The sequence below is a fragment of the Colobus angolensis genome, unplaced genomic scaffold (genome assembly GCF_000951035.1).
Source record: "Colobus angolensis palliatus isolate OR3802 unplaced genomic scaffold, Cang.pa_1.0 Scaffold131, whole genome shotgun sequence".
In the NCBI taxonomy this organism is placed as follows: domain Eukaryota; kingdom Metazoa; phylum Chordata; class Mammalia; order Primates; family Cercopithecidae; genus Colobus; species Colobus angolensis.
This window is the reverse complement of record NW_012114364.1, coordinates 4,157,263-4,170,080: the sequence shown is the minus strand read 5'-3', so window position 1 is coordinate 4,170,080 and position 12,818 is coordinate 4,157,263. Positions and strand designations below refer to the sequence as shown.

The following is a 12,818-nucleotide window of genomic DNA, read 5'->3' as shown; positions in this document are numbered from 1 at the left end:
ATAAAAAATAACCAATGGAATTATAATAATAAAAAGACCAATGGGTTCAAAGGCCATTTCTGGCGTTTAATAGATGTTTCTAAAAATATCGCTTTCTTACCTGCAGTGAACAATCATAGGTGTGGTGTCATGTGCTCTGCTTGCTCGAACCAGCTTCACAAAGTGAATTAGAGCGGCACTATTCTCAGGAACCCCATGCTCTGGCCAGGCAGTAAAGTTACACTGTTGAACAGTCATGCAATCCCCATGCTAGACAAAGGGACGGATTAATGAATGACAAAACTATTTAAGTCCCACAATGAAGGCTGAAGGCAATTGCCCCAGTTTTTGAAGGTGATCTTTTAAAAATGACTATTTACCAAATGAAACAAAATGTTTTCATTATTTCCTATAAGAGAGATTTTTACTGTTACAATAGAGAATTGCCTTTCAGTATGAATGAAAACAATAAGAAAGCTTGGAAATAAATGTTAATATAGAACATTAATATTCAAACATAGCATGCTATTTTGTCGCACTCAGGACAACAGGTATTGAAACAATTTTGACCCAAAACTTAAATGAACATTTTCACAAATTATTCCATACACAGGTATTAAGTGTCTGTTACGTGAAAAGTATAAAGATCCTTATATCATCTTCTGTGTGCATAGGGATCTAGATAAACTGATAAAGTGAGATCCCATACTACCTTTTCTATATTGGCTGCAGATTAAATAGAAAATCAAATTATTGGCAGGGCACAGTGGCTCACGCCTGTAATCCCAGCACTTTGGGAGGCCCAGGCGGGTGGATCATGAGGTCAGGAGATCGAGACCATCTTGGCTAACAAGGTCATCTCTACTAAAAATACAAAAAATTAGCCAGGCATGGTAGTGGGCGCCTGTAGTCCCAGCTACTTGGGAGGCTGAGGCAGGAGAATGGCGTGAACCCAGGAGGCAGAGCTTGCAGTGAGCCGAGATTGCACCATTGCACTCCAGCCGGGAGACAGAGTGAGACTCCATGTCAAAAAAAAAAAAAAAAAAAGAAAGGAAATCAAATTATTAGGATTCAGGAGATGATGAGTGACTTGGGAAATTGCTGTCTCAAGTCAAATATTACAGTTTCTTCATTAAATAAAATAAAGCTGGTAATCTCAGCATTTTCTCTCCTTTTTCTGCTCTTGTCAACCTAAGAATGTGATGCTAATTGGTTAACACAGACTTTAACTAGAGTGATCTGGAACAAATACTGTGACATTGATACTAAAGTTGGATATCGATTCAAAATTCTGTTCAGAAGACAGTACAAAAGCATTGTTGAATACACAGGTGTCCTTGAAAGGGATAGTTCTAGAAATCAATTTTATTTTAGACATTTAGATCCTTCATATTTTATATCAGTTTCCCTTGTCCCCCCCTTTTTTTTACCCTTTCAATTTTCAGATCCCTGATAGTCCAATCTATTTGAACATCCTCCATTAGCTTTGTAATCACTATATCTCCAAAGACAGTAACTGGCTTGTTGTCCTCCGGCCAATACTGATGGCATCTGATCTGCATTCAGAGAAAATCATCAGTCATAACAGTCATTGTTATATTGATATATATGTATATCACAGTTATTACGACTAAGTTAAAATTACTTTATAGATGTCCAGGTTATTGATGACTCACAGTATTAGGTGAAATAGTCACACATATGTTAACACAATTGTAAAACAACATTTGTGAAAGCATTTTCAAATAACTTACCCTTCCTTTTTCAAAACACTGTGTTAGCATTACTAATGTTTTTGCTCTGGTTTCCCACACCATTCTCCAAAAATCTCCAACTGTTCCTGGTAGTGGACCTTGAGTAGCAATAAATTCATTTGGACATAAATAGCCCTAGAAGGATATAATGAGAAACATTGCATCACTGTGTTCATAGATACAGTGTTTTAGTTTTCAAAGCATGAAACAAATGCTGGTTGTAAAATTACCTAATATTTTAGAATATCATAAATACTAGATAATCTTAAATACTCAAAGTTTCTAGCATCTAAATTTATCCTCACAATCTGATACACTACACAACAAATGGTTCTCAAAATTTATATCTAACTTTCGAATAAAACATTAGGGACTACATAATAATAACAGTTACAATAATAACATAACTTAATAAAGATCTTAAGTCTGAGTCTTCATAGCAGGCAGTTTGCTAAGCATCTTATATTCAATATTCTTATAAAAACATTGTGAATTAGTACTAACATTATGCACATTTTATAGATGAAGATATTGAGGCTTAGAAAGGTGAAGTAACTTGCCAAGATCTCAACACCGCGAAGGCAGGTTAAGCCCTGAACCAGCTCTCTAAACCCACTCCATGATGTTATTGCCATATATTTATTGGTTGTGCAGATATATGTATACTCTTCCTCTAAGAAATTACTTATCTACTTAAACTGTGGCATTAGTCATTAGTCTAGTGGCATTTACTGTCTGGAATTCTGACCCAAGAAATACATGGTAATTTCACTAACACAGTAAACTCATAGGACCTGAGATCTGTCTTAAATCTATTATGACATCCTTGCGGATATTTATCAAGTTGCTCTGAAACTTGGTCTATTTACCTGGAACATAAAAGCATGACACTTGAGTTTATATAATTGTGAACAGTATCTGTGGATTTCTTTTCAAGAAAGGTAGTGTATAAGTGAAAAAGTAGTAATGGAACGACATCTATTTCAAACAGGAAGATGCTTCGAGGAATGGGGAATAAAAGGTAAAATTCACTTTTTTACATTGAAATTGTCTCAGTAGTCAGAGAATAGTAATACACAAAAAATAACATATATTTAAATTTTCCAGGGACTCTAGAATGTAATCCAGCAAGTTTATCTTACTTTAAAGAATAATGAGGAGGCACTTTAGGTGATTTTCCCAAATTGCAGTGCAAGCCAGGCACATTTGCTTGTGGAAAATCTTGAGTCTCTTAAATACACAGTATATTACAGCATTTCTGTCTTTCCAGTCTCAGCCGAAAGACCTAAATATGTAGTTCATATGTAAGGGATCTTTTCTTATTAAAAATAATATATGTTGAATATAGAATATTTTGAAAATTTAGAAAAATATGTAATAGAAAGTAGAATTCACCTATAATACCGCTATCCAGAGTGAAGGACCATTAACATTTTGGTTGATTTCTTTACAGATTTTTTAAATATGCGCATTCTCCACTCAATCAATATTTGTGAGTGACTATTACGTTCCAGGCACATTTTAGGAGCTGAGGTTTCATCACTGACCAAAGACACTGAAATTCCTACCCTCATTTATTTTATCACTAGGAGAAATAGACACTGTCTATTAATGTATATTAAATATACAAATTACATAGAATTTATAAAAGTGGTAAGGGCTATGAGAGAAAGTTTTCAGAAAATAGGCTTTTCAGAAAATAGTTGTTCAGAAATAGATTATTCAGAAAAAATAAATATCTCATGAGAATATGCAATATTTATTTTTCTGTTCCTGGCTTATTTCACTTATCATAATGTTCTCCAAGCTCATCTCCAAACTTCACATATCACCGGTGATATGTGAAGAAAGTTTTGAAGAAGGAAGGAAGTGAGGCCTGCAGGATTTGGGGGAAAACAATTGTGGGTAGAAGGAAAATCAAGTCCAACCACCTTAAAGGAGAGGGGTGTCAGGAATGTTCTAAGAACAGCAGGTGCCTGGTGTAGAGTAAATGAAGGGGAAGAGTAACAGATAATAACCAGAAAAAGCAGGGAGGATAAGTGGTGCTTTAGGTACTAAAAAGTAATTATAAGACTTTGGTTTTTACTCTGAATGATACAGAACGTCACTGAAAGCTTTTGAACATAGTGTATGGTTTAACAGTTTCACGCGGGCTTCCATAGACCAACCTATGGGAGTTTAAAAGGTGAAAGGAGGGAGAATAGTTAGAGGGTTCTTGTAACAATTCAGCCAAGAAATATTGGTAGCATGGGTGATTATCAATGGAGATGGTGAGAAGTGATCAGATATGGATACATTCTGAAGGCAAAATCAACCGAATTTGCTAATAGATTTGATATGAGGTATGAGAGAAACACAGAAATTAATAATGACTCCAAAGGAAGATGGGGAAGACTCCAGGATGAGCAATTTTTAATCATATTTTCCTATTATTTTGACGTATAATAATTGTACATTTTTGTGGAATACAGTGTGACAATTTTGATACATGTATACAATGTGTAATAGTCAAGTCAGGGTAACAAGCATATCCATCTCCTTAAACATTTATCATTTCTTTGTGTTGGGAACATCCAAAATCTGCTCTTGTAGCTATTTGAAAATATACAATAAATTGTGGTTTATTATAGTCACACTACAGAGCTATAGACACTAGAATTTATTTCTCCTATCTAACTGTAATTTTGTATTCATTAACCAATCTCTTACTCTCGCCTCTTCCCCTTCCCAGCTTTTAACCACTATTCTACTCTCTACTTTCATGAGATCAATTTTTTCAGCCTCTACATAAGTGGGAACATGTGGTATTTATTTTTCTGTTCCTGGCTTATTTGAATTATCGTAATGTTCTGCAAGTTCATCCATGTTGCCACAAATGACAGGATTTCATTCTTTTACATAGCTAAATAGTATTTCATTGTGTATATATAGCATATTTTCTTTATTCATTCATCTGTTGATGAATACTTAGGTTGATACTTTATCTTGGCTATTGTGAATAGTGCTGCAGCAGTTATTGCATAAGCATAGATATCTCTTTGACATACTGATTTTCTTTCCTTTGGATATATATCCAGTAGTGGGATTGCTGGGTCATAATGATGGTTGTATTTTAGTTTTCGGAGGAAAACTAAATAGTGTATAATAGTATATAGTAATTCCACTTTCTCTGCATTCTTGCTGGCATTTGTTCTTTTTTGACTTTTTGATAATAACCATTCTCAATGGGGAGAGATGGAATTTCATTGCGGTTTTGATTTGTATTTCCTTGATGATTAGTGATGTTGAACATTCTTTCCTGTGCCTGTTGGCCATTTGTACGTCTTCTTTTGAGAGATGTTCATTCAGCTCATTTGCCATTTTTAAATTGGATTTTTTTTCTGCTATTGAGTTGAGTTCCTGGTATATTTTGGATATGAATCCCTTGTTGATGAATAGTTTGTAAATATTTTCTCCCATTTTGCAGATTGTCTCTTCATTCTGTTGATTGTTTCCTTTGCTGCGCATATGATTTTTAGTTTGATATAATCCCATTTTTCCATTTTTGCTTTCACTGCCTGTGCTCTTGAGGTTTTAGTATGAACAGATTTACGGGGAAAATAAAAAACTCACATTGGACATAGTACGTTTGAAATCACTATTAGATATTCAGGTAGGAATGCCACGAAGGCAATTAGATATATGACTTTAGAATTCAGGAAAAGTCCAAACTAGAGACATAAATTTGAAAGTAGTCAGCTCATATCTCTTACTTAAAGTCGTGAAAATTGGATGACATCACTGTGATGGTTAATACTGAGTATCAACTTGATTGGATTGAAGAACACAAAGTACTGTGTCTGGGTGTGTCTGTGAGTGTATTGCCAAAGGAGATTAACATTTGAGTCAGTGGACTGGGAAATGCTGGATGCTTCCTGCCCTAGAACATCAGACTCCATGTACTTCAGCTTTTGGACTCTGGGACTTGCACCAGTAATTTGCCATGGCCCTTTGGCCACAGACTGAAGGCTGCACTATCAGCTTCCCTACTTTTGAGATTTTGGAACTTGGAATGGCTTCCTTGCTCCTCAACTTGCAGATGGCCTATTTTGGGACTTCACCTTGTGATTGTTGAGTCAACACTCCTTAATAAATGACCCTTCATATATACATCTGTCCTATTACTTCTGTCCCTCTAGAGAACCCTGATTCTTACAATCACCAAGAAAATGAGTTTGGAAGAGATAGTGAATTAAAGTATTGGGCTCTAAATTATTTTGTTTGCAGGTCTAGAAGATGAGATAGAACCGATGAGATTAAGATGAAAGAGTCAGAGCTGCTGAAAGGTCAAATGAATTGGGGACTGAGACTTGAAGCTAGTTTTCTGAGTAGTTAATTGGTGACGTTGAAAATAGCTGGTTTGGTGTTGTGCTTGCTTAGTATCCAAGTCTTTTTTTTTTATTTTTTATTTTATTTTATTTTATTTTTTTTATTATACTTTAAGTTCTAGGGTACATGTGCATAACGTGCAGGTTTGTTACATATGTATACTTGTGAGTCTTATTTGAGGGTGCTGAAGAGATAAGAGAAGGGAATCGAAGATAGTAAGTGTTGACAATTCTTCAAGGGGTTATAATGTAAATAAAACACAGAACAATAGAGAAGTAGAGAGAGACCTGTAATATCAAGATATTTTTATGATGTAAGAAATTACAATAGATTTGTTTAGCTGCTAAAAGAGAAAAATTCATGATGCAGAAGAGAGAATTCCTCAACCCATGTTCTTGAGAGGCAAAGGGAGAGGTCATGTAGTGTCCAAGTGAAAGGGTTGGCTGTTATCGGAACACCACTTTGTTTTCTAGGTAGTTAGGTCTATTTCTAGACCATTCATTCTTTTCCATTAATTTATCTGCCTATTCTTTCTTTCAAATTTCTAATTACTACTTTTTAGAATATTTTAAGAGCTAGTAAAATTAGATACCCTGTACTCATTACTTTTCTTCAAAGAAAAATGTCAGTTCATACTGACATTTCATGAATAATTTCTGAGTATATGGACACAGATGCAGACAGGGAGGGGACTTTGTGGATGTTCTCTTTTAATTGCTTTTGTTTTATCAGTGAAATATAAACAAGGCCATCAGATGTAGGTGAAAATGAGGAACATAGTGTTAGAGGCCAGAGGAGAAAGAAGAAGGAGAAAGAATCTCCCAGAAGAAAGGGAGACTGAATAGATTAGGAGGCTGTATTTTTGAGGTTAGTGGCCATGAGTTTAAAGTGAGCTATTTTGGCATGATCATGAATTTTTCTGCAATATACATCCAGTAACACAGAGAAGAATCCATGGAGGGTTTTATTTAACAAAGTTTGGGGATTTAGCAAAAGATTGAGACTATAAGAGATAAATTTGAGAGTTGAGGATATATACAATACAGGAAAGGAACAAATAGGCATGCAATTCAAGATGAGCAAGAAAAAAAATGAAATCTTGATTGGGTTAGGAAAAATGGAAAATTTGATGGAATCAAAGGGCTGTAGATCAGAGCAGGGTTGAAGAATTGTCAGAGTCCAGTGATCTGGAAAGAAGGATTTGGACAGATAGTGAGATAACTGCAATCGAGATTGTGGAGAGGCTACAATTCTTGGCGGTGAAAAGGTCTAGGTTGTGAACATAGCAGAAAGTGATGAGGTCACCTGGAAGGCAAGTCATTGCAAGAGAAGAGGTCCAGAAAGTGATGGGCAGGGCTATGTGTCAATATTTTATATGAATTTTGACATCATCAATAATTATGACAGAAGTAGTGATGAGAGAAGAGCAGTGATACCGGAGTGAAATCTTCAAGAAATGAGAGAAAGTGACTTAGGGGATGGTAATTAACTTCCAAAAAGAGCAATAGTGTGTCCTATGCTTGACGGCATGAATTCAAGCTGGCAATTTTAGGGCAGAGGGATACAGAATGATATGGAGGTGGCACTGAGGACTGAGGCAACTTGACCCTTCTCTGTGCTGAGTATGTATGGGAGGGAATGCAGACCCACTAGTGAGCAGGGCCAGAGAGCCAGTACCTGTAAGGGAGGAGTAGGTTCCACACAGAGTAATATAAATAATACATCACATATTATATACTAAATATTATACTGTATGTTATATATATACCTATATATAAATAATTGGGATTATTCCTATACAATCTTGTTATCACTTATTTACAAAATTAACATTATATGATCTCAGTTTTCCAGGATTTGAAATATTATTTTATATTTCTTTTTAATACATATGTCTATATATTATCTGTTATTAAAGTATATCTTTATATGGTCACATTTCTCCCTTGATTTTCATGTAAAGAAGCTAAGACACATTTAAGTTTTCTTCCTGTAAAGGCCAATTTATTTCAGAAAACAGTAAAGCACCAGATAACATGTTTGCCCAAAGGTGTTTTGGAGATATTTCCATTGTATCTTAAGAAAATGAAGAAAGTATGTCAATTCTGTTTACTATTTTTGCTTCTACCTTTGAAAATGCATGTGCAAACTTTTGGCTTTTCTGAGAGGAAACTTCTTGCCAGGACTTTTGCCCTTTAATTGGAATGTAGAGTTTGCTGGTTTGTAAAGCACTGTGATACATGGAACAAAGTGTAAATTTCATTCCACATGTCAACTTTCATTACGACATTTACCCATGGATGGTACTTTTCATTGCAGTCCTTAAATTAGCGAAGAGATTTTCCTCTGGATTAGCAGCCAGGAAAATGTAGAATCTACTACCATGAAACATCAACAACAATAAAAATAACATGCATTTTTAAGTGCTTCCAATATGTGATTCAGTGAATAATTGAAATATGATTTAGTAGCAATGAATAAAGTAGGGTTGAGTATTATTCCTGCTTTATCAGTGTAGAAACTTCACTCAGAAAATTTCAGGTCACACAGCTACAAAAATGCAGAGAAGGAATTTGAACTCAGGTCCATTTGAACTCTGAAGCATATGTATTTACCCACCTAAATATAATCCTCCTTTTTATAAACTCAACAATTATTAAGTGCCTACTACATCTCACGTATTGGAGAACTACATGCTAAAAAAGTAATTTAAATGCTGCTTCCAAATCAATATTTTTATGCTTTATTCTAATCTCACACAGCAGTTATTCAATTATATCCAGTGAATTTGTATATGCAGATATAATTAGTTTTAGAATAGCATATGAGATGGAGAAGGTCAAACCAATCCTTTTTTTCTTCCTTTGAGATTTAACTATTGTGAATGTTGGATGGTGCAAACCTAAATGATGATCTGCATACTTTCTCAATAATTCTAGCATTAAGTTTAGTGAGGATAAGGTATTTCATTAAATTTGGATAGAAGAAGGCAGTAAGTATGAATAATGAAAACAACGTATAGGCCTAGAGACTAGAACACTCGTTTTGACTTTCGTCCTTTCTAATAGTGTACCCTGTAGAGCAGACTACTTAAATTAGCTAATCTTCAGTTTCCTAATTATAAATTAGAGATAATCATTATTTTCTTGCACACCCCAGAGAGTCATTTTGAAGACTATTTGTAAAATAAGGAATGTGAAATGGCTTTGAAAATTTTGAAGTGTAAATATAGATTTTTTAGGTTAAAGTTTATCCATATTATACAGGAGATAATGACATCTTAGTGCTTATCAATGTCCTTGAACAGGTTTTCTTTATTTACCCATATAAGCTCTGGGGAAAAAAAAATGTAAAATGTGCAGTTTATATTTACTCCAGCAAACACCCTCAATTGCTTTATTATGCTGAAGAAAATGTGTTGGGCATTGATGGTGATATATTTGGATATGCCTATATGTATATGTGTGTATGTGTACATATATGTGTGTATGTACACACATATGTGTATATGTTTATATACAAATGTATACATATGGGCATATACAAACATATCACCATATTCTATATTGTTTGATAATTCTTCTAAAATTACAATATATTGGGTCCTATTGCTAAAGGAGTGAATAGTGGGAGAATTTATATACATGCATATACATATCTAGACACATACATATAAAATGCACATATTTTATATATGTTATAAACATACAAATATATACATATAAAATATAACTGTATATGCACATATGCAAATATATTTATGTATACACATTTCACTTTTTCAGGAACACAATATCCTTTAGTATTAAAATGCTCTATCAACATAGGAACAAATCTGATGTTTCTAATGTTACTGTAACCATTTGTATGATAGCCTTTAATCTCTAGTTGTGTTAAAAGCTGGCATTAAGTTAAAGTAATTGCAGGCATCTCAAGTTGACAGGAGAGAAATTTTGAAGAGCCTTCCTCAAAATTAATTATAAACCTCCCTCTTATACCTAAAATCATAGTATTTTCACTTTTGGCCCTCTTGAAAACATTTCTAATCTCATTTGTACAGTTGGTGGCAGATTATGGTGCTGCAATATCACTTCTTCTTCCTACCTCTTTCACAGTCTATCCTTCATCAAAATCTTCTAGCCTTTCCAAGTCCTAACTCTGGGAGCACCATTCTCGGGAATGGCCAAGGGCAGAGGAAAACACACATTGACATGTTAACCTAATTATAAAGCCTGGGCTAAAGTGTCCCAGTCTTAACACACATCCCTCAGACCATACGCTGGTCCTCCTCTGTCTCTTCCCCAGACTTCAGTTTTTCCTGTTTCTATCTGAACACTAGTTATTTTGCTTTCTTTCCTACCTCTCTCTGTAGTTCTCTTCCCTTTACCATAGCTTCCAAAGAAATTGAAACCGAGAACCCATTCACAGATGGACTCTGTCTTTTGCTCCTGGGAAAAATGTTCATGAACTTTCAACTGGAAGTGCTGTTGAACAAATTTTGGGAGTAGGGGGAAATTGAGACACCAGACATTCTTTCTGAGGTGAAACTGTGTGAATATGTAGGTGGAAAGTGAGGGCCACTACAGTATCATCGCTACATCTATTCCCATCTGTTCTTGGCATCCCAAACAAAGGAGATTTCTTTGAGTGCTACAGTACACTTCCAACCCCAGTATGGAAATCTGCTTTTGTAAAGTGCCTTCCATATGAGCCTGCTTACCATGCAGCTCAGCAATGATTATGCATATCATTACATTGGGTCATAGTGACTTTGTTGTAAGATTTATTATATTACAACATCACTTGATTACAGTAGAATATATATCTTCAGCCTTCCTAGTTTATTGCTTATACCACGTTATCATTTGCTCATAGCTGTATGCTGACAACCTATCATATTTAAAGGGGATACTGGGGATTTGTGAAAATTACTTTGCTTACATAATCTGTGTGGTTCAGCTACACCTACTAAAATTGTCTAGTTTCATTCTTAATTATATTTACATCCTGTACTGGCATCTCTTATGGAATATTAGGCAATATGAGCTGTTGATTTGTATCTACTTGTTGGTGAATAAAAAATGATACAAATCAATAGGTCACTGATACAACCAGTTGTCCTTGTCCTGCTTGATGGCATTTGATTAGTAGAGTAGTGATTACGTTTAAATATCTAAACACATATATGCATCATTTTGTAAATCCAAGTAAAACTTTAACATGCTGTAGAGTTTAGATTACAATGGAAATTGTAAGCATAAGATTTCACCAAAATGTTTATATTTTGAATTACATTTTTAAGGGAATCAGTCATTAGATACATGAATAAAATGTTACCATAATAGTAAATTTATGTCATTCTTTAAATACAGATTTAAAGTTCTAGCATAAAAAATAGAATGAAATTTAAAGAATACTTTAGCTCCTCCAAACTTTCCTTCACTTCTCTGGTTAAAAAGTCTTAAAGTCTTAAATTCTCCCACTATTCACTCCTTTGACAATAGGACCCAATATATGATTGTAATTTTAGATTAATTATCAATCAATATCAGATTTAGTACTAATTCATTTTTTCCCTCCTTGACAAAGGCTTGGAGGGAATGGGACATAGCACAAGTATGTTTAATGTTGGAGAAAGGGTGGAACATCATGTAACAAGAGCCCTAATAGAGCTGAAGGAAATGGCAGGCATGGGTGAGAAGACCTATGGATAAGAAAAAGCCTATGGAGAGTGTGGGCAGCAGAGGAAATCTTCATGTATTTGTAGATTCACCATAATGAAGATAGTTAAGCTTGCTATGCATTAGAATTTAAGTCAGTGGGTAAGAATGTAAAGGGACATAACTTGGTTAAAAAAAAACCCAACAACTGTAAAACAGAGTTGTTCAGAGATAGAATCATCTGCCTTAGAAAGAAGTGGATGAATCAATGCTAGGAGAGACTGATGGGAATTTTTTAGAGTTCCAAGGTGAATGGTCAAATTAAGGGCACTTCCTTCTTTAAGATTCCATGAATGTGCAAACCAAGTGGCGGTCTTGAGTGCATATAAGGTTTCAATGCACCTATGATGGTGATGGCATTATCACTCACTTGAAGGACTGCAGATCTAGAAGGGAAGAGCTGCAGAACAGATTTTCATGTTATATAGACATAACTGTTCATTTAATAATTTTTAATTCACAGAGATTGGTAAACTTCATTGTGTATGGAGAATACATTAACAAAGCATATGAATTACTGGAAAGACCAGGGTTGTGTAGCCTGAAGTTGAACATCTGCCATGTACTGGTGAAATAATTTTTGATAATTTAGTATCTCTATTAGGCATATCCATATCCCCATCTATTGGAAAGATAACACAATTTCAGTAATTATGTTTTATACAATTATAAAATACATAAAAATAGTAACTTACAGAAATATAGCTGGCATTAATATAATCCGAACCTGGAACACTAGCGTCAGCTATCAGCTTTACTCTGTTGTTATTATCTAGAAGAAAATATAGGGAATAAATGCTAATTGGCTTTTTAAATTTTTCTTCTTTTTTTTTTTAACTATAAAAGTAACACAAAGGAGTTCATAATATAACATTCCAATTTCACAGATGGCGGCAAATTTAAAAAAGTTATTTATTCTCTCACATTTCTACCACCCAGAGACAATGACTATTAATATGTCCTTGTATATATTTCCAGAATTTTCTATACATATTCT

At 34.4% G+C, this 12,818-nt stretch overlaps 1 protein-coding gene across 2 annotated transcripts in view; it reads right to left on the bottom strand.

Annotated features, from left to right (window-relative positions):
- PTPRQ (protein tyrosine phosphatase, receptor type, Q) overlaps nucleotides 1–12,818 on the bottom strand; it is a 238,997-nt gene that overhangs the window by 9,624 nt on the left and 216,555 nt on the right. For both annotated transcript variants that reach the window (XM_011934111.1, XM_011934113.1), the window contains 4 exons: nucleotides 12,517–12,593; nucleotides 1,734–1,868; nucleotides 1,410–1,535; nucleotides 101–249 (listed from right to left, as the gene is read on the bottom strand). In XM_011934111.1, the coding sequence (XP_011789501.1) occupies nucleotides 101–249; nucleotides 1,410–1,535; nucleotides 1,734–1,868; nucleotides 12,517–12,593 (487 nt within the window). The remainder of the gene's footprint in view (nucleotides 1–100; nucleotides 250–1,409; nucleotides 1,536–1,733; nucleotides 1,869–12,516; nucleotides 12,594–12,818) is intronic.